At 39.5% G+C, this 25,465-nt stretch overlaps 1 protein-coding gene across 1 annotated transcript in view; it reads left to right on the top strand.

Annotated features, from left to right (window-relative positions):
• The window catches only part of GRM1 (glutamate receptor, metabotropic 1), a gene marked incomplete at its 5' end in the record, with an annotated part of 66,246 nt that overhangs the window by 5,797 nt on the left and 34,984 nt on the right, over positions 1-25,465 (top strand). The window contains 3 exons of the mRNA XM_010081265.1: positions 17,105-17,351; positions 21,726-21,894; positions 23,757-23,883. Coding sequence (XP_010079567.1) covers positions 17,105-17,351; positions 21,726-21,894; positions 23,757-23,883 — 543 coding nt within the window. The remainder of the gene's footprint in view (positions 1-17,104; positions 17,352-21,725; positions 21,895-23,756; positions 23,884-25,465) is intronic.

Raw genomic sequence — 25,465 nt, 5'->3', positions numbered from 1 at the left:
CAGACATTTTTCAACAGAGTGAAGTGGAACAAAGTGGGCAATTCATGATTCATTCATCAATTCAATTGATCTTTGAGGATTATTTGTCAGTGAACATATTTGTGTCGGACAAGAACAAGAAATGTAGATTTTTCTTATTCCAAAGGAGGTCACGGTCCAAGTTCCCTGTAGGATGCTTACTCATACCTTGGTCGTGCCATAAGGTTTGCTTTAGCTGCTAATTCCTGTCTTGGTCCAAGAGAGCTACAATCAGAGTGCAGCCAGAGTCACAGAACCACGGAATCACTCAGTCTGGAAGGTAGCTTGGGAAGACTGTAGTCCAACCCACTGCTCAAAGCAGGGTAAGCTATGAGTTTGGACCAGGTTGCTCAGGTCTTTATTCACTTGGGTCTTGAAAACCTCCAAAAATTAAGGTGGCCCAGCATCTCTGGGCAACCTGTTCCACTGCTTGAATGTGAAAAAGTTTTCAGTCTGAACCTCTCCTGTTTCAAGTTATGCCCATTGTCTCTTATCCTTCCATCATGCTTCACCGTGAAAAAACAGCCTCTCTCTTCTTGATAACCACCCCATAGTCATGAGGGACCGTTCCTGCTTCCCCTGCAGCTGTCTCTTCTCCAGGCTGAACAAGCCCCAGTCCGTCAGCCTGTCCTCAAAGGGCAAGGACTGCAGCTCCAGACCATCTTGATGGTGCTCTGCTGGATGTGGTCCAGGTTATCAGTGTGAGCATTGGGGGTTCTCAAACTGTGTACAGTTCTAGATGCAGCATGATTAAAGTAAAGGGTCGTGGTAGTAGGGAGGTAATCACATGCTGTACTATCAGTATAACCCAGGATGCTGCTTGCCTTCATTGCTGACAAGGATGTGTACAGCCACCATATTCTTGTGTCAAATTTGATCCTAAGAAGTTGTATCTTTTTCCACCTTTTTTCTGTATCAGCAGGCTCACTCAGAAAGAGGTCATAAGCTTTCATCATGCCCAAGTAGTTCTGGATGTCCACCATAAATCTTCACATAATGTCAAATCATGGGCAGAACACAATAAAGATATGATGAAAAAGCTTGTGAGGAAGACTAAATATTCCAGAAAAGGCATTTGTGCTTTGGTATGAATAATGCAGAGTTATACTTCTTGAGACAAAAATTGCAGGGAATATTGATTATTTTGTCACTGTAAGGACCTTGAATCATTCAGTTTGCTTGGTACAGCCATAATCTGAAAGAGATGTGGAGCATAGTGCAGAGATGTTTTGCATGTCAGGGACTCACACTGCAACACACGCCAAGAGCAGTGCAGTGTTACAGGAACATACCGGTTCAAGTACAGGAGTAGCATAGTTAATGTCTGTGGGACATTATACCCAAGCTACTAAATCCAGTCATCTCAGCAAGTGCTTCTGGAGCCAGCTTGACTTGTTTGCCTCTAGTAAGGTTTCTCTGAAAAGCATCCCTAAGTGTTTGCCACCATTATCACCCACTCATTAAAAAGTAACTGATTTTCTCTCATCCAGACATAGAGTCCTTATAGTTTTAATGAGGTGGTGGTTTTTTTTTTTTTCCTGACACAGGGTAATAATGCCTTTTTAGAAGATCTACAGAGCCTCTACTCATGCCTGTCATGATGCTTTTTTCCCTGTATTTCTCTATGAAGTTCTCCTAGATTGCACTTATTGCACCAGATAGGAAGACAGAAGACTGATGGCTGACCTATTCCCATCCTCAGACAGTTTTTTACTTGGATAATGCATCTTTCAGACTACTTCCAGTCTGCCAGTAATGTAGTTCAGAGCTCTTAATCAAGGATTTTTTTTCTCAAGACCCATCTTAGTTTTGATGAATTTATATGAGATAACATGGGGCCCCCATTTTCTTGTATCAGTGGACAAAGCACTCCAGGATGTGTGCTTGTTTTTTTCTACACTTTGCTGAAAGGGTGAATGCATTTCCAGTGAGAATTGATCTGAGTGGTTTTCAGAGTGTTTCAGGTTATGTTGTGAGTTGGACAAATTAGATCCAGCAAACCTTATAAGGGGTGCTTCTCTGAGAACATTAATTCAATCTCAATATCTGCAAGGCTCCCCCATGGAGCAGCTGTCTCATGAGACTTTGCATCAGCAGAATCACCTAAAGTACTTTCACTACAGTAGGTCAGAAAAGTTAATTATAAGACAATAGCCTGAGCTCACACGCTGCCAGGTCAGTCACTGCTTGTAAATCCCCTGTATGGTATATAGGAGATACATTCATAAGTTTTTGAAGAAGGAATCAAGCTATTGATATCTCATGACTTCTTCAAGATGTATTGTTCCTTATGTATCCTGTGACTCACCATCCCTAACCCCTGGTTTGGATTCCCATTGTATACTTAGGTCCCTGTGGTAGAGATGGAGCCCAGTCCTGTGTCACTCTTTTTGTCTTCAGTATGAGGCAGGAGATCCTAGGATTTATCCCACAGTAGTGATCAAAGCTGATCTCAATTTCATGAGCACCTAGACAGAAGCCTATTATAGATAACTTGTCTGAAAGTACTCTAGTTGCTATGCTTTTTAGCCGAGGCTTTTTTACAGCAGATGAGACAGGAGAGCTATAGTCTCATTTTATTTCCCAGGGAAGGTTACAGACAACTTTTAAGGCTTAAAGAAGAGAAAGATTAATAGTGTGCTTATCTGTGATAAATCATATGAATTATTTGGTGAATATATTATCTATGGCCAGGTTTTTGTTCATATGCTTCTAGCTTCTTATTTCTATGTTTGGAAGAAAGCAGCAACATTTATATAATATTTTATATTTTCAAAAATAGTTTTAAACCAGGCTGTCAGTCAAAATACAATAGCAATAAATATTTTTCTTCCTTTGGGAGCCATGAAAAAATGACATCATCATCAAATAAGGAAAAGAAGCAGTATACATACACCTTTCCAAACAGCGTAAAAGACAGTTTGCAGAACACATGCATATCAGAGCAGGATATGACAGAAGTTTTCTGAATCTAATATTTGCACCTACATTTTCCATTGTGGGTTTTAACAGTCAAAGTTTCCACTTCTGGGATTAAAACAATCCTTGGGTAGGCTTGTGAGATTCAGCCTTCTCCATTACTTGAGATAACCAGTGGTGCTGCAGAGGGTGAGGACACATTAGTCACGCTCCCTTGTGCCTCTTCTGGGGCTCCTGTCTCCTGTGCCTGGAGAGCAATGGGGACACTGCTGACTGCTCAGACTGTCACAGGGGCTCTGAACTTGTATCAGGAGAGTGGTGAGGACAAAAGCACACAATTAGCATTACTTGACTTTTTCCTACAAATCAATTGCTTGTGCAGGTTACGCATCAGAACAATTAGCCTAAATGTAAGCATTTAACCAAATCATTAAGTAAACCAGATGAAATAACACAGGTAACTAATCTGAGAACAAGACCAACAGCCCTCTGTCAGCCCGCCTTGTCTTTTACTAGATCATATCTTCCCTTTCTGCCTTTAGCTGTAGGTGGAAACTTGTTAAACTCAGCTTGCAATTTTCCAGGTTGTCATTACTGGCAGCATTTACCCTATAAAGACAGGTATGAAGGAGATTTAGTAGAGGCTAACACGTAGGCACAAACCCCACACACTCACACGTGTCTAGCCGCAGCCCAGAGATACCCTTTGTGCACGAGGATAGTTTCTGAAAAATAGCCATAGAGCTGTTAAAATAAATGGGTTCCTGTTAATGCATCTTGGGCAAGCAGTGGCATAAAGAACAATAAATTATGAGCCTGAGTAATAAAACTTGAACCATACAAACCACAAATTTCCTACTCGGAATAAACTGCATTGGTATCCACAGGGAGAATAGTCTGATGGAAGCTGCGTGCTCCAAAGAATAGTGCTGCCAGAATAAACTTTGTTGTCCCACTCATACTGAGACTTCTAGGGGGGCACAGAAGTCTGCTAGTGTGGAGGGAACTAGGGAACAATAATGAAAGCAGCTACTGTAGGCAGACTGGGCTGCTGGCTGAGCCAGAGAGGGCCACAGCAGCACAGCAAGGTATGACATGATGATTTCCAAAGGTTTCCTTCAGCTCAGATTTTTGAGATTCATATAACAGAAAGCAGCTTTGGAGGAACCTGCAAGTTCAGACCTTTAATTTAGCTCTGGATTCAGGTTCTGCAATATAGGGATGGAAAATCAGGATTATACACATAAAATATAAAATAACATTTTACACATCACGCCATGTAGTGTGTTATCTACTTTCTGCAAAGACCAGTTTACCCTGCCTGTTTTTCCAGGTTTATTTTCTCTAAAAATTCACATCACAAGGGCCCGTTTTCTTGTGAGCTCTCAAGTACATCAGTAATTTGGGTTTGGCTGGGCTGGATAGCCCTTTTTTTTCTTCATTGTCACATTTGGCTACACCCAGGAAAAAAGAAGGTACGCTAAAATTAAAGCTTTTAAAATTTCTTCAGATCTGAAAGAATCCTGCTTCTGCTTTCTATTGAATTTAATGTGTGATTAAAGATTAGGGCTACTTATTTTATCTTCTGATTTGCTTCGCTGTAGTTCATTGCTAATCAGCAATGCATTGTCCTTGTGCAGACATCATTTAGAATCTTCTAATCTTAGCTTAGTTTTAAAATGAATCTTTTCTGTGATACTGTACTTGAACACAGCTCTGGGAATACGTCCAGTTAAGGGGAAAATAAATTGGATCGTTGTGATCTGTGTATTTGCTATTAATGTATTGCATATTGCAAAGGTTACAAGGGAGTATTTGGTTCCCCCTTAATAATCATTTGAAAACAATATTTAAACAAAAAACTGTGAGTGTGCTCTTTTAAATTATAACATGGTCTAAGCAGGCACTAGTTAGGGTGGCAGAGGCCACTTTGCTCCTCAGCTCCAGAGCAGCTGCAGCAGCTGCCTTTGATCCTGGGAAGCAAGAGGAGTCTGTGAGAGCAACCGTGTGGCCACAGGGCTGCTGTGCAGTCTGGGCGCGCAGCAATTAATCACATTGCACGTGGTTCCAGGAAGCTAGCCCTTCGGACAAAAGGCTTCTTGTGTGAGGATATGGGCTATTTAAAAAAAAAAGAAAAAAAAACCCAAAACAACACAAAAGCAGCATTAAACTTGGCAAAGGAAAAATTTGGAGGAAGATATATTTCTGCAGAAGTGAGACACACTGGTGTTCATATTGATTTATACTCTGGCAGCTGATGTTGGTCGTCTTAATATCACCTTAACATTAAGAACAGAAGTGAGGAAGAAGTGGTTTGTTCTTTTAGAATAATAATAAAAGAAAAAGAAAACCAATAGTACTGACTGATGGGTGGCACACTGTCATGCAAGAATTCTGAAACCCATCTTAAATTAATAGTGTTTTAAAGCATGATAAATATTCGATATCTTTCCTGACTATTCTTCAGGCTCATACAAAACTACTGGAATTTAAAATAGGAACAGACTGGTTAGGTGAGCTAATCTGTGCCTGCCATCCATGGGCTGGTATCCCACCATGAGAGGACTTCTTGGTCTGATGTTAACATGAGATACTGGCCCATACTTCTGAAGTCCTTAGGATCTCATGCTCATGAACTGACAACCATGAGCAAGTACTTAGGTGTTTACATGTCTAGATAAATGGACGGAGAAGAGTTTATGTGATTTGTTCCATTTGCTGTCTCCCCAGATCTCCAGAGAGGATGGGTTAATGAATCTGTGTATTTTATTATTTGCATCATATTTTTCCACTTTGATCTAAAGACCTTGACTATCAGTTTTGGGTGTTGTATTGGTGCCAGATATTTAACGTATACTGAGACTAGATTTCTGTTAACTTCTGTGCTCCATTCAGTGGTAATACATTCTGTGGTTAACATGAAGGTTGCTTATTTGCAACTCTGAACCAGCATTTTCTGATGAAGATGCCCAAAATTAGGCTCCTGAAGTGCAAGCTCTGAGACCTAGATAAATTGGCCTGATTTTCAAGGGTACTGATCTCCCATAATTCCTGTGGAAATCAGCAGCAGCCAGAAAAGTTCAGGTATTAATCAAGTCAATTAATTAGGTGTCTGAATATGAATTCAGATTCCTAATTTAAGTATCTAAGGTGGTTAATGTTCTGAAAGCTGCAGAACAATTGCTGAGTTCTGTCTCTTTGTTTCAGATGAAGTCCCAGGCTTCACATGAAAAGCATGACACTTGAAATTTAATCTGTCTTATTTCCTGTGCTTTTCATTTTTCCATCACTACGTGTTATAATAGGATATCTGTAAGGATATCTGACTCAACTTTTTTTTTTTAATATGAAGAGTGAAAAGCATGGTTAAAGCTAGCCAGATAATATAAAAATCTGCAAACACTTCTTTAAATTTGTAGATTAATTTGATTTTAAATGTGTTCATTCCTGTCTCATGTAAGAGTAGTAGCAACTCATTATCTGCTAGACTTGTTCCAAATAACAGATCTGTTAAGAATAGTAGTTCTAAATATGTCTTTAATAGAAAAAGGCAGCAAGGTTATATAGTTAGCTGAGGGAGAGGGGAAGACTGAGAGTTAGGTTTTCTTTCTTTTAATTGTTTCTCCACAGGAGTTCAGGTCATGTAAAAAAATGGGTTCTGTGGAATCCTGTCCTTAGACTGGGTCAGGATCCAGTGTGGCACTGGAGGAAGGCTGTAAAGAGGGCAAAAGAAGCAGGCACCTCCAAGGTCTCTGTGATAATAAACAATCACAATAAAACAGTGCCTGAGGCTTTGGGAGCATGGGCACTTGTGGGACCCTGCAGAGTCTGAGAGAGAGGCTCAGAGGCAGTTTGTTGTTGGACTGGGAGTGACAGAAGAAGCTATAGGACACGCAGTAAGAGTAACAATTTGAATTCTCTGTTGCCATATTCCCAAGAAAGGAAACAGAAGAAAAGAAGAGAAAATATTTTTAAAAAAGAAAGAATCAAAATCAAAGAATAAATTGGGACTGGGGGATCGTGATGTCAGATCAGAGTGTGGGCTCTGACCAAGATCAGACACGGCAAAAGCCTTCCTGTCCATTCGCCCTGTTTGTGAATCTTCCATTAAAACAGCTCTGCTATTGCCTGTGTCCTTTAAACACAAAGGCTGAGCTTGACTGTCCAAATGCCTTTGTCAGCATTAAATTTTAGTCAGCTAATGAAATAATAAGATGGATTTCAAATGCTATATCGGGATTTGAAATCAGCATCTTTGCTGATTACATGTACAAACCATTCCATCAAGGAACAACAAAAAAAAATCATCTGGCATATTTTATCCCTGTTTGTAAAATGAAATATTCATTTCTAATTAAAATAGGAGCTGAGAAATAATGTCTTGCTACAGAAGTTAAATAATAATTTTGAATAAATAATAGAACATGTGGTCATTTTGCAGGCAGTTTGTACACAGTCCAGCTTTCAAGAAAAAACAATTAATCATAATTATTTGTCAAGCTCCCATAATAATTACCCTCTGTCTCTAAGAAAGGCACTGGAATCACATCAGATTATCTTCTGTGTTGCCTGTTTCTAGAATGAACATGTCATTTATTGTTATTTCCTAACTATCTGAATTAGAGTAGATTTTTTTTAAGCGTAAACAGCTTCCGGCTTGATGAATTCCCCAAGTTCGGAATCACCAGGAGAGTTTCATTGATTTCTACTTTTAAGCCTTGAATATTACGTTTGGGTATTTGACCATAGGTATTAATAAGCCGCTGCCATTCCATGCCAGATTCCTGGTCAGTTCCGTGAGTCTTCCAATGGGTGATAACAGTATTTTGTTCGGGGGTTAATTTCCATAAGCTAGACGGTCCAAATATTGGTTTTTTTTTATGGTCATCAAGTAGGTTAAATATCTTTACAGCTTACTCACTTCATGATGGAGTTAATTCCAAACTTCTTTATTAGAATGTGAGAAATAATAAACGTTCATAATTTTATGTGCATTATGGCAGCTGTAAGTAGAGTCCCAGTTTGGTGCATGAATGGAGCCGTGAAAAGGATGGCACATAAATAAGTCATGTTTCTTTTCAGACCATTTGAACTGAAACTGAAATGTGTTTGCTTGGAGTCCAAGATACAGAAGTTGATTTATCTCAAATAAGGACAGTTATTTTCCTCTGTTGTTTTCTGGTCTATTAGTTCCAAAGGACAGGAATTAAGATAATAGCCAAAATGAGGTAATCAATAACCTTAAAACTTAACTTTCTTGTCAATTTTTGATTCTATTGCTTCACTGTTGGACATCCTTTGAATTGTATTTTTCAAGCTGATTGTGTTGTAAGAACACTACAAATATCATGGGTGTGGATCTTTCTTTTTGTTTTGAAGGGGGCTGGCTTTTTTACCCTGCACTGAGCTATACTCTGTGTATCCTTCAGTTTCTATTTAATTAAAAAACAGTCTTCACTGCAGAGTTATTTCATCATGATCATTCCACTAAAAGCTAGGAACAAAGAGAAGCAATGCTAAAATTCCCTGCCAAGCCTCTAACAGCTTATAGCAGTGGATATACACTGCACAGAAGGGACTTCAAATACCAGCTTGCAGGCTTGTTTAGAGGAGAAAAAAATCTCAGCAAATCATCCCCCAGGCCATAAACGTTAGACTTTTTCTGAAGTAAAATTCTTTGTTAAGAATTTTAGCCCAGTGGGAAGAAACACAGGGACTTCAGGCCATTCTGTCCTCCCCTGCAGAAGATTTATTAGGCTGGTGAGCTTCTGTCAAGCCATCTGCTATAAGTGGATCTCTCCAGACCTGTATTTAACAGCATGTGCCATATACATTAACTTGTAGAGGAAGTTCTCTGCTTGTTATCCAGCTTCCTACTCTTTTTTCTGTTGCTATAAATATTTCCTGTGGACATGTATTCTTGCAACTTTCCGACTCTGCGATCAGTTTCTTTCAGGTCTCACTAACAGGACATGGGGACAATCTGTGTAGATTGCAAACCTGTGATGGGACAGAGCTACACCTTGCCAGGGGCAGCCTGGTGAGGAGAGAGAGAGACAGCCCTCTTGGGGAGGCTGGCATGTAGACAGCTGTGCTGTTAGCATGGCCCTAAGGCAGTGCATTATATTCCCTTTCAAGTCCTTTCTTTCACTGCTAGCCAACACAAGACACAGAGCAGGCAGTGCAGATTTATGGAGAAAGGAAAAAGGAAATTTATCTCCACTGTAGGCCTGTTTTGCAGTCACCTGCTGCCCGCTCCAGTGACGCAGCGCTGGCAGAGCCGCGCCGCTAGCTGCTGCAAAGGCCTCCAGCTTTCCTCTAGCCTCTTCCAGAGGCAGGGAGGGGCTGCAGCACTGCACATCATCTGGGAGTGTTTGTGAATTTACGGTATGGCACCCAGACATGCTCTGCCTGCTCGCCCCAGCACTGGCACGTACAGACATCAGGCACATGCCCACTCTTCCCATTTGCTTGAAGCTGCAGGCAGCCTTTGGGAAATGACAGTCTTCTCATCCCCTGCTTAGCTTCTTGGGGTCACTAGACAGGAGACATAAGAGAAAAGCTCTCTGTGGAACAAGCACATCTGAGCACAGCTTCGTCATCTCCCACAGCGTGAGCATGAGTTATGTGCATTGTCACTTGGTGTTTACATCTCAGATCTGCTTTTCCTGGAGCCAGATAGTTGTGTGAGAATCTGAGTGTCCATGGGGAGAGGCAGAAAGGGAAGGGAGGGGAACTGAGCTTCAGGCTCTTGTGTCTGCTAAGCCAAGTTTGTAGACTGGGAAAGACTGGAGCAATTAGAAAGAGATCAGCTTCTTTTTGTTTTACTCCCAAGTGGAATGGTGTATGGGCTTGACCTGCGCGTTAAGACTTGGCATAGGGCTGGCAGCACTGCTCAGTCCCCTTTCTCCTGCCCAGTGCCCAGCTACTCTGAGACTCCCCCTGCATCTGATTAATCAGTGACTCAGCAGCTTGTGCAGTCATTTCGCCTCATAATATTTCAGCTTCACGGTGGCACTGTTGTACTTGTGTATGCCAGCCTCATTTTGGAGCCTTTGACACTAAGCTCTTAAAGCCCTGATGTGCTTACATAACATGATATGGAGAACCAAGAAAGTAAATTTAATTAAAATCTTTCCCCACTGCTTCTGACAAACAAGGAGAGACAAAAGCAAGACATTTCTCTTCAAACACTAAAGAATCATGTGGCATCCTCACAAAAAGAGACAAGGAAACTGAAGACACTGATGGTGTATAGTAGGACTAATCTTCTAACGTTCAGGTGTTAGACATCTGAAATAAAAGAGAATTTGTGCCTTGACGGCTGAATTCATGTTTTAGTTTCCTTTAGCCGATGAGTTGACATTTGTGAAAGATACGTTGGTAAAAGTAAGTAAAAAACCTAAACCCTTTGAAATTAAATATCAACTCTATTCCAGGAGAAGAAGGTTCATTAGTTATTTGTCCAGCTTTAATAGTGCAAATCAATAACCCATTGCATACAAATATTACTGAAATCAGCATCCTGTTAGTGCCTTAGATAGAGAATTCTAGTGCAAATTTTTGAGAAGTTTTTGCTGTATGCTGAGCTTTTGAATGGCTTTCATTTCTGTCTGTAGTTTTATACAAGAACAGAAGTACACTAATCCCAATTAAAAAGTAACATTTGCCAGATGTAACAAAGCAGTAGTAACTGAGAGACCCATAGATTTCCCCATACTCAGAAAGAAAATAGCAGGGTATCTGTAATTGTATCCTAGCTTTTCAGGGAAAAATACATCAAATATAATTGCATGAATTGAATCTTTTTGCTTGGGGAAATAAAAACCATTTGAAGAATGGAGGTGAAACCTTTCTGATTTAATGACATCCTGAAAATGAAGTCTGCAACCCTGTGAACTCCATTTATTGCTTTATGAATACTGCAAGATGTCAAATGTTTATAAGCGTGTTTGGAAATCTGGTGTAGAACCCGCATATTGTAAGATACTCCTTCCTTTTAGCTGCCCCAGTAAAAGCTCTGCTTCCTCTCTTCTTGCCAGAGGGCAGAGCAGCTTGCAATTCTATAGAAAGTGCTGCATTATTTTCTATAGACTGGTGACATGATGCTCAGGAGGCAGTTAAAGAAAGAACCCTTTTCTTAAATAATACATCTTTCCTCAACCTTGCCTGGCAAGTAGGGGAGCTTCACCCAGTCAAATTGTTCACATACAATGGGAGTGGAATTACCTGTTTAATCTTGTGTCTTTTTGATAGCTCTTCTACTGTCCTTCCTATACATAGTATCTCTCCTCTCTTTCACTGTATTTAGCTACCTCTTGAACTTGTCTCCCTCCTGCAAAGATGCAGACATCAAAGTAGGAAGCGGAGGGGTAACCATTACACATATGATCCACTTTTGTTTGAAAACAGTATAAGAACTGGTTTCCTGGGAGCAGAAGCCATACAAGAAACAAAAATTTACCATGATGGGATTATTTGTTGTAGGTTGAATGAAGCATTAATTATGGTCTGTGACAAATTTTTTAGCCTATCATTCTATCTCATGAAAATTATGAATCATTTTTTTAATTGAGACTGAAATAAAGCCTCTTTTTTTCTGACCCTCTTTTGGCTTGGTAAAACACATCCACAAAAAAATAATTTTTCCACAAATTGTTTGCAATCACATTAGCTTGCACATAGAGACAGCAAGGTCATTGAGACAACCCACAAGTGCAGCCCGCAGTCCTGGACACTAGGTAGCATTTCCTGGCCTCTCCCTCATAGACAGTCAGCTACAGGTGGAATTGCCTGGAAAACAAGCAGTTCCTTCTGAAAACGCAACTTCAGAAATTCTTGTAGCTGGCTGTGGGCTGAGGAGATGGGTGTGTCAATGTTTTCATACAGAATAAGTGACTTTTGCTAATCTGACTTGATGCCTGTGAGTTACATTTGGACATAGCGAGTGAGCGGCATGAACAGAAGTCCTCTTTATACCATCAAGAGGGGAGGATTTCATTCAGCCATACAATATTAATGAACAGAATACACTTGTTATTAAGAAGGTCATAACGAGAAAAAAACAGTTGATGCACAGGTTTGAACACACCATCGTTATATTGACTACGTTTAGGGACATTATGATCTGTGTTATTCATTTTGCAGTGCCTTAAAGTGAAATTTGTCAAATAATTTTGTTGTTATCTGTTGTTAGATAATGTGAGAGATTTTATAAATAGAATGTAAGAGGGAGTGAACTGGCAATATTTGTAAAATATCTGAACTAATAACAGCAAATGAGTTTAAATAAACAAAACCATTTGCAAAAACTATTTCACAGAATCCTAGTTTGGCATGCTTATTCAGAGGATTAGCCTTTACTAAATAAAATGGAAAAAAAATATTTCAAGGAATCAGTAACAAAAGAGAAATGTAGAATTGATTGCATTTTCTCTCCTGTGTGTCCAAAGAGAAAACCATAATTAGATAGTTAAGCATCCAAATAAAAGTGCTTTAATTTTTCTAAGAAGCCAACTATCCTAAAATTCCACTAAAATCACAGTAAATGAAGTCTGTTCATCACCTTTCATGTGTCATTCAGTTGCCAAAATAATCTTTAGCTTTTACCTTTAGGGGCCCAGATTTGAAATGACCGATCAGTTCAGCATGTTGGCTTTCTGGCCTGCTCCTTGTAACATGCTATGACACAAATTTGTCATGGTCAAAGTTTGTCAGGTCTTCTCTAACATGAGACACTGTGAGATATGTGACTTCCACTGTTTTCCAAGGACATGCAATGTCACTAGCACATCTCTACTCAAACTTGTACAGAGCCAGATGGGCATATTTGCTCAGAGTAGTTTTTTCTTTTGTTTTGTTGGTTTTTTAAAATTCAGTTCAGTTGGAAGGACCCACAATGATCATCTAATCCAATTGCTTGACCATTTCAGAGCTGACTAAAAATTAAAATGTTATTAAGGGCATTGTCCAAATGCCTCTTAAATGCTGACAGTTCTGGGGAATCACCTGCCTCTCTAGGAAGCCTGTTTCAGTGTTTGACCATCGTCTGGTAAAAGCAGCATGTGTTGGGACAGAAAGAGAGCATAAGAAATCTGCCCCCACAATTTCTCCTGTGCATATGGACACCTCCTGCAAGCTTTGGTACTGCTCCACCAGTTCCTGGTGTAATCCCTGCTCTGCCACCTGGCTTTCTGTGGGGGAGCCGTCTTTACTCTGGCACTGCTTTGTGCCAAGTTGTTACACATGTAGACCAAGAACAGGAGATTTCTTTTATTCCATCTTCCCGATGAAACATAGCACCAGTTTTGTTTCCAGAGTAAGTTTTTGCTGAAATGAGCACTCATTGAATGTAACCCATGACCATGTTGTAACTCACAACAAAGCTAAAATTTCACATGGCCTGCCCATGAAGCCTATCAGTCCTAGGAGGGACCACTACAGATAAAGAAGGCAGTATATACAGTTTAAGACTTTTATACCTCTTGTCAGGACCACCAGGAAAGATGATAGCTCTCATAATAGTTGCTAACTGGACCAAGACAACAAAATCTCTTTTTATGTGACCTCTAATATTCAACAGATGACAGTAAATAACAAACTGTAAAACTATCTGCCTATTCCAGATGAAACATTATGGTTTATAGCAATTTTATTCAACAGATTTTGGCTTTTTTATTTTAATCAAGAGTCATCCATGAGCAGACTGTGTTCTTTATCAAATGTGTGTGTTTGTTCAAAATTTACCAACTGGCTAGGTATTGATCAGATTTCCCAATCAAAATGTTTTTACATTTCTTTCCATGCCCTAGCCCTGCTGAGGACTGCAAATGAGTAATCCTTTGTGCTTAAGTTCTTATTGGATATTAACATAGTCTTTTTCCTGTCTTTATACGTGAAAGTTAGCTCATTTCTAGCCATAATTCTGATAGTGGAGTTTTCCTTAATTTCAGTTTGTCAAGTGGGACTTGCGTGAGTACCTGCTCTGCTGACTATACAGCAAAGGCACTGGGCTAAATTCATGGTTGCTTTACATTCAGTTCCTTCTAAGTACCTAGTTGAAGCTAATTATAAGTTAGATTTTAGGTAAAAGGAAAGACTCACAGTGAGTTTCATGAAACTTTGGTCTGTTCTGTCTTCCTTCCCCATCTGCTTAGGTATCACTTTTAGTGGTGTTGGGAGAATTTTCCAGTTGTGTGCAGCCAGAGTGTGGTGTTTAAGGTTTTTTTGGTTTGTTTGGGTTTTTTATTTGTTTTAGTAGTATATATGTGTACGTACCCTTCTCCTTTTTCAGTTTTGACTGACAGAAACAAAGACTAAAACCAAAACTGTAATAAGAACAAATGACCCAAACTATTGAGGAACTGTTGAAATGAAATTATTAAAGGAAGAATTGCCTTGCATCCAATCAAAATAAGTAAGTATAAAATATAGGACACCTGAATTCTTCAAGGTCATTTAAAAAAGCAACGGCCTAATTTGAGTGACTTCAATTAATCCAGTACTCACGTCTTACAATTTTTCTTTGCTTAGTGAAAGCTAAGGTTCCTAAAATAGGGGAAAAAAAAAGAAAAAAAGGCTGACAAAATACTTTTCTATTTTTAATGTTAATATACCCTAGTGTTCAAACTAGTCTTTGTAGATCAATGGTATCTTTTCCAAAGGATGAGAGAAGAATGAAAAATAAAAGTTTCACAATCCAGAGTTCTTCTTTGCTCTTTGTTACATTTCAAAGATCTACTGAGGAAAAATACAACTTTACAGAGAAGCCCCATAACAAACATAATATAGTTCTTGCATTTATTGAAAAGCTACCCTGTGAAAACTGAATTGAACATTGATTGCTTCTGTGTTGTCTCTGGCTGAACATAATGACACAGTTTCACTTGTTTTAGAAAACCCACACATTTCTTACTGATTGTCGTAAGTGAAGTTTTACAAGCTCAAATGCATAAGTATATCGATAATTTATAATGATGAAAATGAAATAAAATTGATTTTGACTGCAGGAAGTTAAGTTTGGGTAAAGCATGACTTTTTTCATGCTGGATTTACTGGAAAATATCTTATTTACACATACAGATGTTTATATTACTGATCTTTTAGACAATTCATTGCCATACGATGCTACACATGTTGCTTTCCACTACAGTAGTGACATTAAGGCAGTCACCTCTGCAGTGTGGGCTTGTGTGCTTGGAGCCTCAACATAAGCCAGATATTCACTCCTAAGTAGTCAAAAGCAAAACTTCCCACCATCAAATACTTATTCTCTTTGGAGGTATGCATATTGTATTGAAACATGAGAAACCAAATGCCTGCTTTGCTGAGCTAATACATACTTGAGGGAAACGGCCTCTTTTTAAAACATTAGCAACTTCTGTTACATTTGGTTTTCTATCTCCAGCAGCCACATGAATGCTTGCCTCAGGAAACGCATATGGATATTATCATTATCTTCTGCAAGTGTTACTGATGTTTATGTTCCTTTTTTTTTTAAGTAATTGAGAAATTAAGGAGGTATCTGAGATAAACTCTCAGGTAGAAAACAGTTGATAGTACTGTGCCCTATCAGTCATTTTGTGATCTCTTCTGGGGCTTCCTGCCTCTCTTTCACATAGTGATGGAGAACACATTCATTTTCTATCTACAAGAAAGAAGAATCAGTGGTAAATTCACCATGTGCAACAGATGTCTAGACCATGCCATATGTACTATATGCAGTACAGAAGGGAGGGTACATGTAGTGGCATACCCTTTGCTTCCCTGGGTAAATATTCTGTCAGCTTACATATGAAGTTTCTATTATTTCTGTGTTTCTGAACATGGATCAGAAAGGTGTTGGTTTCATGCAATTTGAATGGGAGTTATGAACCTTCTGCCATGAAGAAAGTGTCAGGTAAGTTGCTTCTGGGAATATTTCTCCAGCTTCTGCTTCCTTGGTGGTGCTGATAGTGAATGAATGGCAGTGAGAGGAGCACATGAACTCATTCAGCCACATTATGCTATTTTCACAAGCCTGTTTTAAATTCACCAGCACAACTGTTTACTATGTTCAGCTCATCTGGAAAACAGTTACTGAAGCAAGACTTTCTTGCCCAGTTATAGACAAATGTCCTGTGCAAGGAAGACCCAGAGAAAGAAACATAGACATACTTGTCTTTGGGATATCTGCTGTCCTAAAGAATCCCTTGTTGCCATTTCTGACTTGTAGGTCAAATGAGCTGAGAAGACCTACCACATCAAAGCCTTTTCCAAGGGCAAATGGGAGGATGTTCTTCATGATTTGATTTGAAAGTCATACCATATCTACATTAGGGGAAGGAACTATTTTTTTTACTTGAAAGTTTCAGTGAACTTGTAGATTTTCCTCTTTTCTTCATACTCAAATGACAACTATCTTCTCCAACCTGGATTTGAGAAGTGTCAGTTAGCACCTAGTCTCTCACACATCCTACTTCCCCAGCGTAGACAAGGTGTTGCTTAGACAAAGTAACAGAGACTGGATTGCAAATTCCCTTTAAACACCGAGTAACGTGGGAGGTCTACAGATAAAAACATATTGCAGTTTGGAGCATATTGCAATAAAATGATTCAGGGGGAAGAAAATAAAACAAGGAGGTTTCTTACTTCCAGCTCCTTCAGGACCCCTGCAGCACAGGTCTGCCGTGACTCGGGGCTGGCACTGGCAGCCTTCAGCAGCTTGTGACAGGAAGCAGGGGAACAGCCCGGGACCCAGTGGGGTCTGATGCGGAATGCAACTACAAACGTTACCCTCTGGCAGTGCCTGCACATCAGCAGATCAGAGCTGAAAGCTACATGTGGGGAAAACCTCCACTGCCACATTATTTCTGCTCAATGGACAAGGACTTCAATGTCTGCTCACACAGACTCACACATTCTAAGCTGCAGTTATATAAAAAGTCCTTTAGTGTTATGAACTTTGTTTGACTTTCTGTAGCAATTCCAAATTTGAATGAATTAAAGATTTCTGAAAAAAAAAAGTTTGTTTGTTTGTTTTGTTAAAATCCCTGGCTGGCACCTCATTTATGCTTTTAAATCTTTGTAACAGGAATAAGAAAACTCCTTTTTTTTTCTCTCTCACTGATTTTTCATATGTTCATGTTATTTCATCTTTGTTTTTAACACTTTTTTCTTACTATTTTAGGCAATGAAAGCTTGGAAGAAAACTATGTGCAGGACAGTAAAATGGGATTTGTCATCAATGCTATATATGCTATGGCTCATGGGCTCCAAAATATGCATCATTCCCTTTGCCCTGGACACGTTGGGCTGTGCGACGCTATGAAGCCAATTGATGGCAGCAAGCTCTTGGAGTTCCTCCTCAAATCCTCATTCATCGGTGTTTCTGGAGAAGAAGTTTGGTTTGATGAAAAGGGAGATGCACCCGGAAGGTAAAGAGAAGTTTCATCTCAGCTAATTCAACCAGATGTTGTGAAGGGGGAATGTTGCTGGGTTTGGTGATGGAGATTTCTTTGGCTGTAATGGAGTTATTTGGATTAGTCTTGCAAATAGACAGGAATAACACCGGTAACACATGACACATTGATAGCTGCAGCTCAGATTGAGCCAGGAACTACAGCACAGCCTGTAACATTGTCTGCCTGTGAGCTATTTGGTTTGATGTTTAGGTGTAATTTTCCAATTTTAACCCAAATATTATTTATTGTCTTGTTACCTAAGAGCATTTCCACAACTCTAATCAGTACTAAGCATAGAATTAGAATGAATAGTTCCTGAATTCAAAATATAGGAGAGTTTATATCAGGATATTTCTCTGATTATATCAGGATGATAGAATTTATTCCTTCCATCATTTTGGTCTATGGCAAGGTGAATTTCTCTTGATTCCCTGGCCTATTTAGAATTTGATGGGTTATTTTAGGTAGGGGTTTTTTGTTGTTGCTGTTGTTCCTCATTTATATTTTCACAGCTGGAGTTAGCAAGTTTGTGCAAGAAAGTTCAATTAATCTTTTTGTTATTCATGCTGTAATCCTTGTATCAGCCTGTGGCATTTATGATATGGGCTATATCATATCGGAGAACGGTGATGTGTATATGAAATGTGATCTCTACAATCTGTCGTATCTTTGTATGCCAGCAGTATTTTATGCTCATGCAGAATTGTATTCAGTTCCAGATTAGCCCTAGTGTTCCCACAGTTGCACATGGCGAAGCTCTTTGTAGATAAGTGAATGTACCATACCACTGTATCAATACCCAAAAGAGCTTTTGTACAATAAAAGATAAAACCCACATACAACACCCACATACAACAAAGAGATCCAGATCTGAAATTTCCTAGTTTTCTAGGTTTTCTTTGCCAGTGCAAGAATGTCACACAAATATGTAAAAAGTTTTTTGATATTACGTTACCACCTCGTGAACAAATCAACTTCACAAGATGCAATAAATCACTATTACTTCTTAGAAAGCAGCAACCTTCTTTATGCTTTATTTTCAGAATCTGTTAGGTTCTTTGAGCAATTCACTCTCGCAAGCTCCTAGTTACAATCATCATGGAGAGAGCAGGTAGTTATGCTTGCCTGACACTCACATAATTTCCTGTTTTGAGCACCTTACAGCTCCATCAAACCTTAACCTTTTGTTGAGATATAACTCTTTTTCTATCTCAAACTCAGTTAATGGTTTCAAGCTTTTATCAAAATGAGATTAGAAAACGTGAAGCACTTTTTTAAAGGTTTATTTCTTCTGTGCAGAATCTTTACTTTGAAGATCTTTTATGCAGAAATGTGAAGCAGAGCTTTATCAGAAGGGCACAAATGCAGTCACTTAACTGACTGCACTGCCTCCAGGAAAAATTATGTGGATGTAACTCTGGAATATCAACAGCTGTATGATGTGCTTGCTATACTGTCATTAAGAATGTGCTGGTAAAATTGCTGAACTTTTTACTTTCATTTAGTACTTCCCATTTCCTTTCTCAGTAGTAATCATATCACTTCAATTACCAGAAATGTCTGGAGAAGGTGTGAGGGATGCAGTAGTCAACAGAAACTTTGTCGTTCATTTTACTCCATTTAGACTCAGATGTAGGCCCCTGTAACTCGAGTTCAAAATTTCCAGTAGCTGTTCTGGCTTCAGATATGGCAGCTCTGTCAACTCCAATGCTTTGAGTAAATTATCAAATGCATAATGTCAGTACTTCAAACTTATACAGTATATAAAGGAATGTGTCTCAAAACATACGCGGTCATTTTGGAGTTTGGATCCATGGGTGTTTCTTTTGGCCAGTTACATCCCAGCTGTGTTCACCATTGCTGTTTTCCATTCTGCCTTCCAGCACAGCAGACCTTACTGCCAGTCTGGTATTATGGAGAAAGGTAACTTCAGCCATCTCAGACTAATGAGAGTAAGAGTGTGCCTGTGACCCGCTGGCTCACAGTCTGGGTCACCTCACAAGTAACTTGTTCATATGACACCACCTATTTGGTCACATCATTTCCCAATATACCAGAGTGCTTGCCCTTACGTTAAAAGAAAGGTTCATTTTCTACCATGCAGGATGTTATCGTAGCTTCTGTAAATGCTGCTGTATGTGTGTGAAATCCAGCTGCCTCCGTGCTCCTCACTTTCTTGGAGCTCCACAACTCTTGGAATAATAATTTTTAGCTTGGACACAGCCCAAAACTGTTAAAGCTGTACATGTGTGAGTGAGGGGATAGGGGGAGGTATTTCAGCACTGAACTCATCCTTACGCAAAGCAGAATTCTTTTCATTAAGGAAAAGAAGAAAAGGATAAAGAGCTTACACAAGTCTCCATATACCAAGTGTGTTTGTTACACCACATTTCTCCACTTAAAATTCAAGCTGCATATCAAAGCTGCAAACATCATACTACAACTTGTCATATGCAAGACTATATAAGAGCTTTTAGTCTGTATACTTTATTCTTTGACAGATACCTGATAGAAGAGGGAATAGCATTGTAAGAAAACATAAGAATGGCTTTCACCCTCAAATCATATCCCTGAGATTGCCAGCTCTTGATTGATATTGCATTAATGTCACTCTGTGCCTTGTAATATATTTTTGCAAAACTGAAAACAATCTGTGCAGGTTCAAAAATTCCATTAAGGGGATGTGAGGTCTTAGTAATCTTTTACTCCCCTTCCTGAATTTATTTTCCAGCCCAGAGTAATTGATTTTGTATCAGTCTAATACAAGGTCACACTAAAATCCAAGTTCTTGCTAGGAAGAGACATGTACGTTCCTGCTCAATTTTACTCCTGTCTGTTGAGTCTGCATTATAAAGTGCTCGGCTCTTAATGCTATCCTGATTCTTCACAATTCTGAAAACAGCATTCCTTTTTTTTTTTTTTTTTTATGTTCTTCCTTTGCAAGAACTGGGATATGAGAAGGAATTACTTCCTAGTGAATTTGAAATTTACCCCTTTTTTAAGCAACTCCTCAATTAGTAGCCAATTGCCAACCAATGCAGCTGCCTCCTGTTTGGAGTTACGTTGAATTCAGTGGCAAGAGTCTCTTTTCCCATTCAGTGGAGCTCTGCAGTGGCACTGACATCATGTGAACATGCATATTTGCAAGACCAAGGTCTAAATACAGCCATAAATATCCATGACTTTAAATCATCTCTAACTAGAGAGATCTCAAAGACTCAATGAAGAAAAACAGATGTCTAGAGAGTAATCCTAGCACCTCTTTCCTCTGTGAAGAGCAGAGACAGTTGAAATTTTGCATGTTTGAACCTCAGAAAGGAAAACAAATAAATGGATATCTCTCTCTCTTTGCCCAAAGCCAAGCATCCCAGTTTTATTTATGGCTCATACCTTGCTTACCTTTCACTCCTAAAGCACATACCGATTAGCAACACTCATAAACAAAAGATTCTTTCCCCAGAGACCGAGACAATGCAGTAGAGAAAAACAAAGTAGTAACTCTCAGGCTTGGAAAACAGAAGATGCTTTGTGATTTTCAGCTCCAGTGCTGATTTCTGGTTCTCAGTCCTCTTTCTCTTGTCCTTCTTTAAATGAAGCCCTTTCCCTTCTGATCTTAAGAGGCCAAGCTGTAGGTCCAGCTTCTTTTGTGGTTCTTCCTCTCTGTCCATTGTCCAATATTTATTCTTCCATTCTTGCTTACTTCCTACTAAGAAATCACCCCAGTTCATCACTGCTTTGCACAAGCCACATTCTGTGGGTTAAAGAAGGAACAGAATAATTAGCAGTAAGGGATGTGCACACATCAGGTGCAACACAAGGAAGGCAATGATGAAGGCAGTGAAGGAGCAGTGTTTTATGCTTCCTTTTCATTAGCCTTGGGAAGTTCTCTCCTAATTGCCCAGGGTGAGGAAGTAAATTTTATGCCTGAGCTGCTAACTTTTCCTGACACTTTCACTGGGTAATATAGTTGAACTAGTGCTTACAGTTAACTTATGGCATACCAATTCAGTTAGTTTGAGCATTTCTACTGATTACTTTAGAGTTCCTAGAATGGGCTATACTGCAACCTCTCCGTAGGCACCAAGCGAACATTAAAGACATCTTCAAAATGTCTGAAAAACACACCATCCAGACAGTTCCTACATGTGCATCTTTAGCAGAGCTTTCTGTCTTTGATGTACAGTTCTTCCTGGACACACAACTTTTTACTCACAGTTTTCTGTAAGCAGGGCAGGCAATCGGTAATTGTGAGGCAATCAGAGAGAATCAGGCAGAAGGAGGAGGGCAAGGTAAATTTTTATCTTTTGTGTTGCAGGACAGTGACTTGTTTTCTTTTTTCCCTTGCAGGTATGACATCATGAATTTGCAGTACATAGAGCCCAACCGCTACGACTACGTCCTCATTGGGACCTGGCATGAGGGTGTGCTCAACATTGATGACTACAGGATTCAGATGAATAAGAGCAGAATGGTCCGATCGGTGTGCAGCGAGCCTTGCTTGAGGGGCCAGATTAAGGTGAGCCTCAGACACTTACTTTCTGCTGTAGAAATGTGAGTAACCAGTCACAGTTTTTTCCTTAAACATAAGCAAGCTTCTTTCCCACCAATGGATGCGACTTCCTTTTCTTCAGAAAAGCCAAAAGTATAGAAAGACTCCTAGATTAACATCTTACTCTTACAATACCGTATACAGGCCCATGTTTTCTAAAATTGTCCTTTATAGTGATGCAGGATCTTCTAGTGTGACAGAATTTGAATTTCACCTTATGCGAGAAAGAACTAAATTTGCACTTAGTCATTGCCTACACATTCAGCAGCTGTGATTCACTTGGGGGCTGATCCTGAAAATAACGTGACCCATGGGAATCCAGTATTTTGTTCCAGCAATAACACCTAAAAAAAAAAAAAAAAAAAAAAAAGGTGCCTATTTGTATCTCATGTTCACAACAGGAGGTATCCTAAAACAAACAAAATAACTCTCTGATAACTCTCTGTTTACCAAACAGTGGCACTTGTATCAAGCTACAAATAATTTGCCACCTGCCATGTCTGGATGACATACAGACGTGTTCCACCAGTACCAAACAGTATGGATGCAGTAAATTAAAATGGCAAGGAGCCCATTCAGGAAAACCACCTTAGAGCAGACCTTCCTTTCTAATTTCATTTAATAAGCACATTTGCAGCTTTTTAATTCTATATTGCTACTTTAAGCAATAAGTGATTGATGACTTGGCAAAGATGTAGTGACATACTCCAACAATCTTGGAAGGGAAACATTATTGGTATTTACTACCCTCCAAAACATCTTTTCCTTGTTTTTGAGATTATGCAGTTTGTGTATGTGTGTATATGTAAACACCATGCATACAAAATGCCATCTTCAGCTCCCATTGAAGTCTATTGGACTCTCTCCACAGACTGCAGGAGGAAATATTAACAAAAAAATGCCTGCAAAGGCAGCATTCAACAAAACAAACATTTTGTATTTCACTATTGCACTTAGCTCTGCATATAGATGGATGGGAAGATGCTGGCGAAAAGTCTGGATTTCTCTTTTCTGGCAAGCAGAGACAGTGTCTTTATTGGAGCCCCATGAGCTGGAGATAGCCTTAATCTTTCTTTCAGCCTTAGTGTAATGAAACTAGGAGTCAAGACGAGGAAACCATCTTTCCAACATTGGATCATTACACTTAGCAGCCTTCACAGAAGAGAAAGATACAGCTTTCAGGGACATTTGTCTCCAAAAGCGCTGTTCCAAAACATGCTCATGATCACCACATATTGGTTTTATTTTCTACTAGGACCCATTACATCCTTTTAGCAGTATATTTTTTAATTTGCTCTTATTTGAATTTCAATTTAGACCAGTGTAACGAGCCCCAAAGAGACTTCCATGTAAATTGGAATTTATGTGTTTGTGCCTGTGCTTGTGCATATATATATATGTATATGCATGAATCACTCTTTGTTCTAAAGTTTGACTTTGTTTACTGCTTTTTACTATGTGATAGATATTAAGTGTGGGCTGAGCTACTTGTCCTGACCTGAACCATCTGTCTGATTAAGTCTCTTCTCAAGTTTGATTGAAAATATGCTTCCATACTAAAGCAAAAATGGTTTTGTACATATAACTCAGAACTGCTCCCCCCAAAACAAGATAGCATTGTTCCTGGAGATTATCCTTGAGCTCCTAAGCACAAAATTTAATATGCAGGCGTAGATACAGAATCAGGATTCACGTTTTCTAGTTGTTTGAAACACACCATGCACAGGAATCCTCTCGTATTTTAAGCAGTGCAGGTAGTATCTGCTTGCTGGGGGGCTTCTGTGTTTTCTTATAGAGGATTATAGCTGAGGATGTATTTTGCATTACAGGTGATCAGGAAAGGAGAAGTGAGCTGCTGCTGGATTTGCACTGCTTGCAAGGAGAACGAATTTGTTCAGGATGAATTCACATGTAAAGCCTGTGAGCTTGGCTGGTGGCCGAATGCTGACCTGACAGGTAGGGACATGTCCTCCAAACGCATTCCCATTTTGCAGGGCACAAGGAGAACGGTGTGTGGTGGAAAGTAAGGTGGCAGCATGCAGAGATATTAAAGATACATACTTACATATGTGCACACATCCCAATGCAGTAAGGGTGAGTGAAAAGTGCTGTATCTTTTGGCTCAGTTCAACAGCAGTGACAATAAAGATGGCAAAATTTCTACCAAGAAGCAATGACATACTCTGTTCCTCCCCTTCAGTTAGCATAAGCATTGATAAAGCTGTTAAGACTACTAATGAACTTAGCAGCATTTGCTGCGATTTTAGCAGTGATTACCACAAGAGCTCAGTGCATCCTTGTCAGATTGACTTGATACTCTTTCTGATCATTCTACCATGCAATTAGTAATACTTCATCTGGGATTTCAGGCTACTCAGTAACTGACTACCAGACTCTCATTTGGTATAAAGACCATTTTCATTGCACCCTCCAGCAAGAGGAACATCAACAAAATCCTAAGAAAGGCTGGCAAATGAAAAGAAACAGCTAGAATTGGTCTCCCCTCTGTATATGCTTTGGATGAGTCGTATGCTATGGCATCTCTCTGTTATTTCGTACTTATCAAGGTCAACCTCCACACCTGCTCTGAGCTTTGCAGTAACTGTTACCCCAAGAAAACAGACTTAATGCAGTGAGAAGCACCACCTTGAGCTTAGGGTTTGCTTTGTATCACTGTGAAAACCTACTGACACCTCTGTCCCATGCTGCATCTGCAAATCTTGGCTGCCAGTATTCAGCAGGGCATCATTCCTAGTCAGAGAAATAATCTAACTACCTAGCTGAAGATCAAATGTGCAACTTATCGCCTCTTTGTCCTTTAATGTCACTGACTGGCAACTAGATGTTGCTGCAGCATTTAACACATAGATGAAGTATCCAAACCTTGATTAAATAGTTCCAAGACATACTGTTAAGCTAGTCACTGAAGCCAAGTGAGCTTTCAGAGGATTTATTTTGAGAGAGAAAGCTGGCCACTTCCCCAGCTAAAAAAATATTATTAATCACAATAAACTGAGAAACCTGACCCATTGTCTATGCTGGCTTTCTACGGAAAATAAGGTTATGTCCCAGATGTGTGTGTATCTCTCTATATCCCATACCTCTCACCCCAATGCCCCCCCACCTCTCTGGTGTGCAACTGAACCTACTTCAAACAGCTTTGTCAGGATGCAGAAACCTCAGTCATCTTTAAAGCAGATATCCACAGACAACTGGGTTCTGTTAGTCTTGGAGGTTCACAGAATTGTTTGTATCTACTATTCAGGGAAGAAAACTGGGACTTCTTTTTAATCAATAAAGCAGAACAAGAACATAGTGAGAGATCAATGTACACTTGAGCGAATATGGTTCAGTGCTACCAGCTGCCCAAAATAGCACAAAAAGGGGCATGTCAAAATGACAGGCACTGCTGAAAGGAGTTAAGGAAAGCATCAGTGCTGGAAAAAAATCGCAGGGGCATGTTGCGATCTATTAACTTTTAATGAAATTGGTAGATGACCTGCTGATTTGTGTTTCTTCTCAGCAAGGAGACTGGACT

This window comes from Pterocles gutturalis, unplaced genomic scaffold (genome assembly GCF_000699245.1).
Source record: "Pterocles gutturalis isolate BGI_N339 unplaced genomic scaffold, ASM69924v1 scaffold15774, whole genome shotgun sequence".
In the NCBI taxonomy this organism is placed as follows: Eukaryota; Metazoa; Chordata; class Aves; order Pterocliformes; family Pteroclidae; genus Pterocles; species Pterocles gutturalis.
This window is presented reverse-complemented; position numbering and strand designations above follow the sequence as displayed.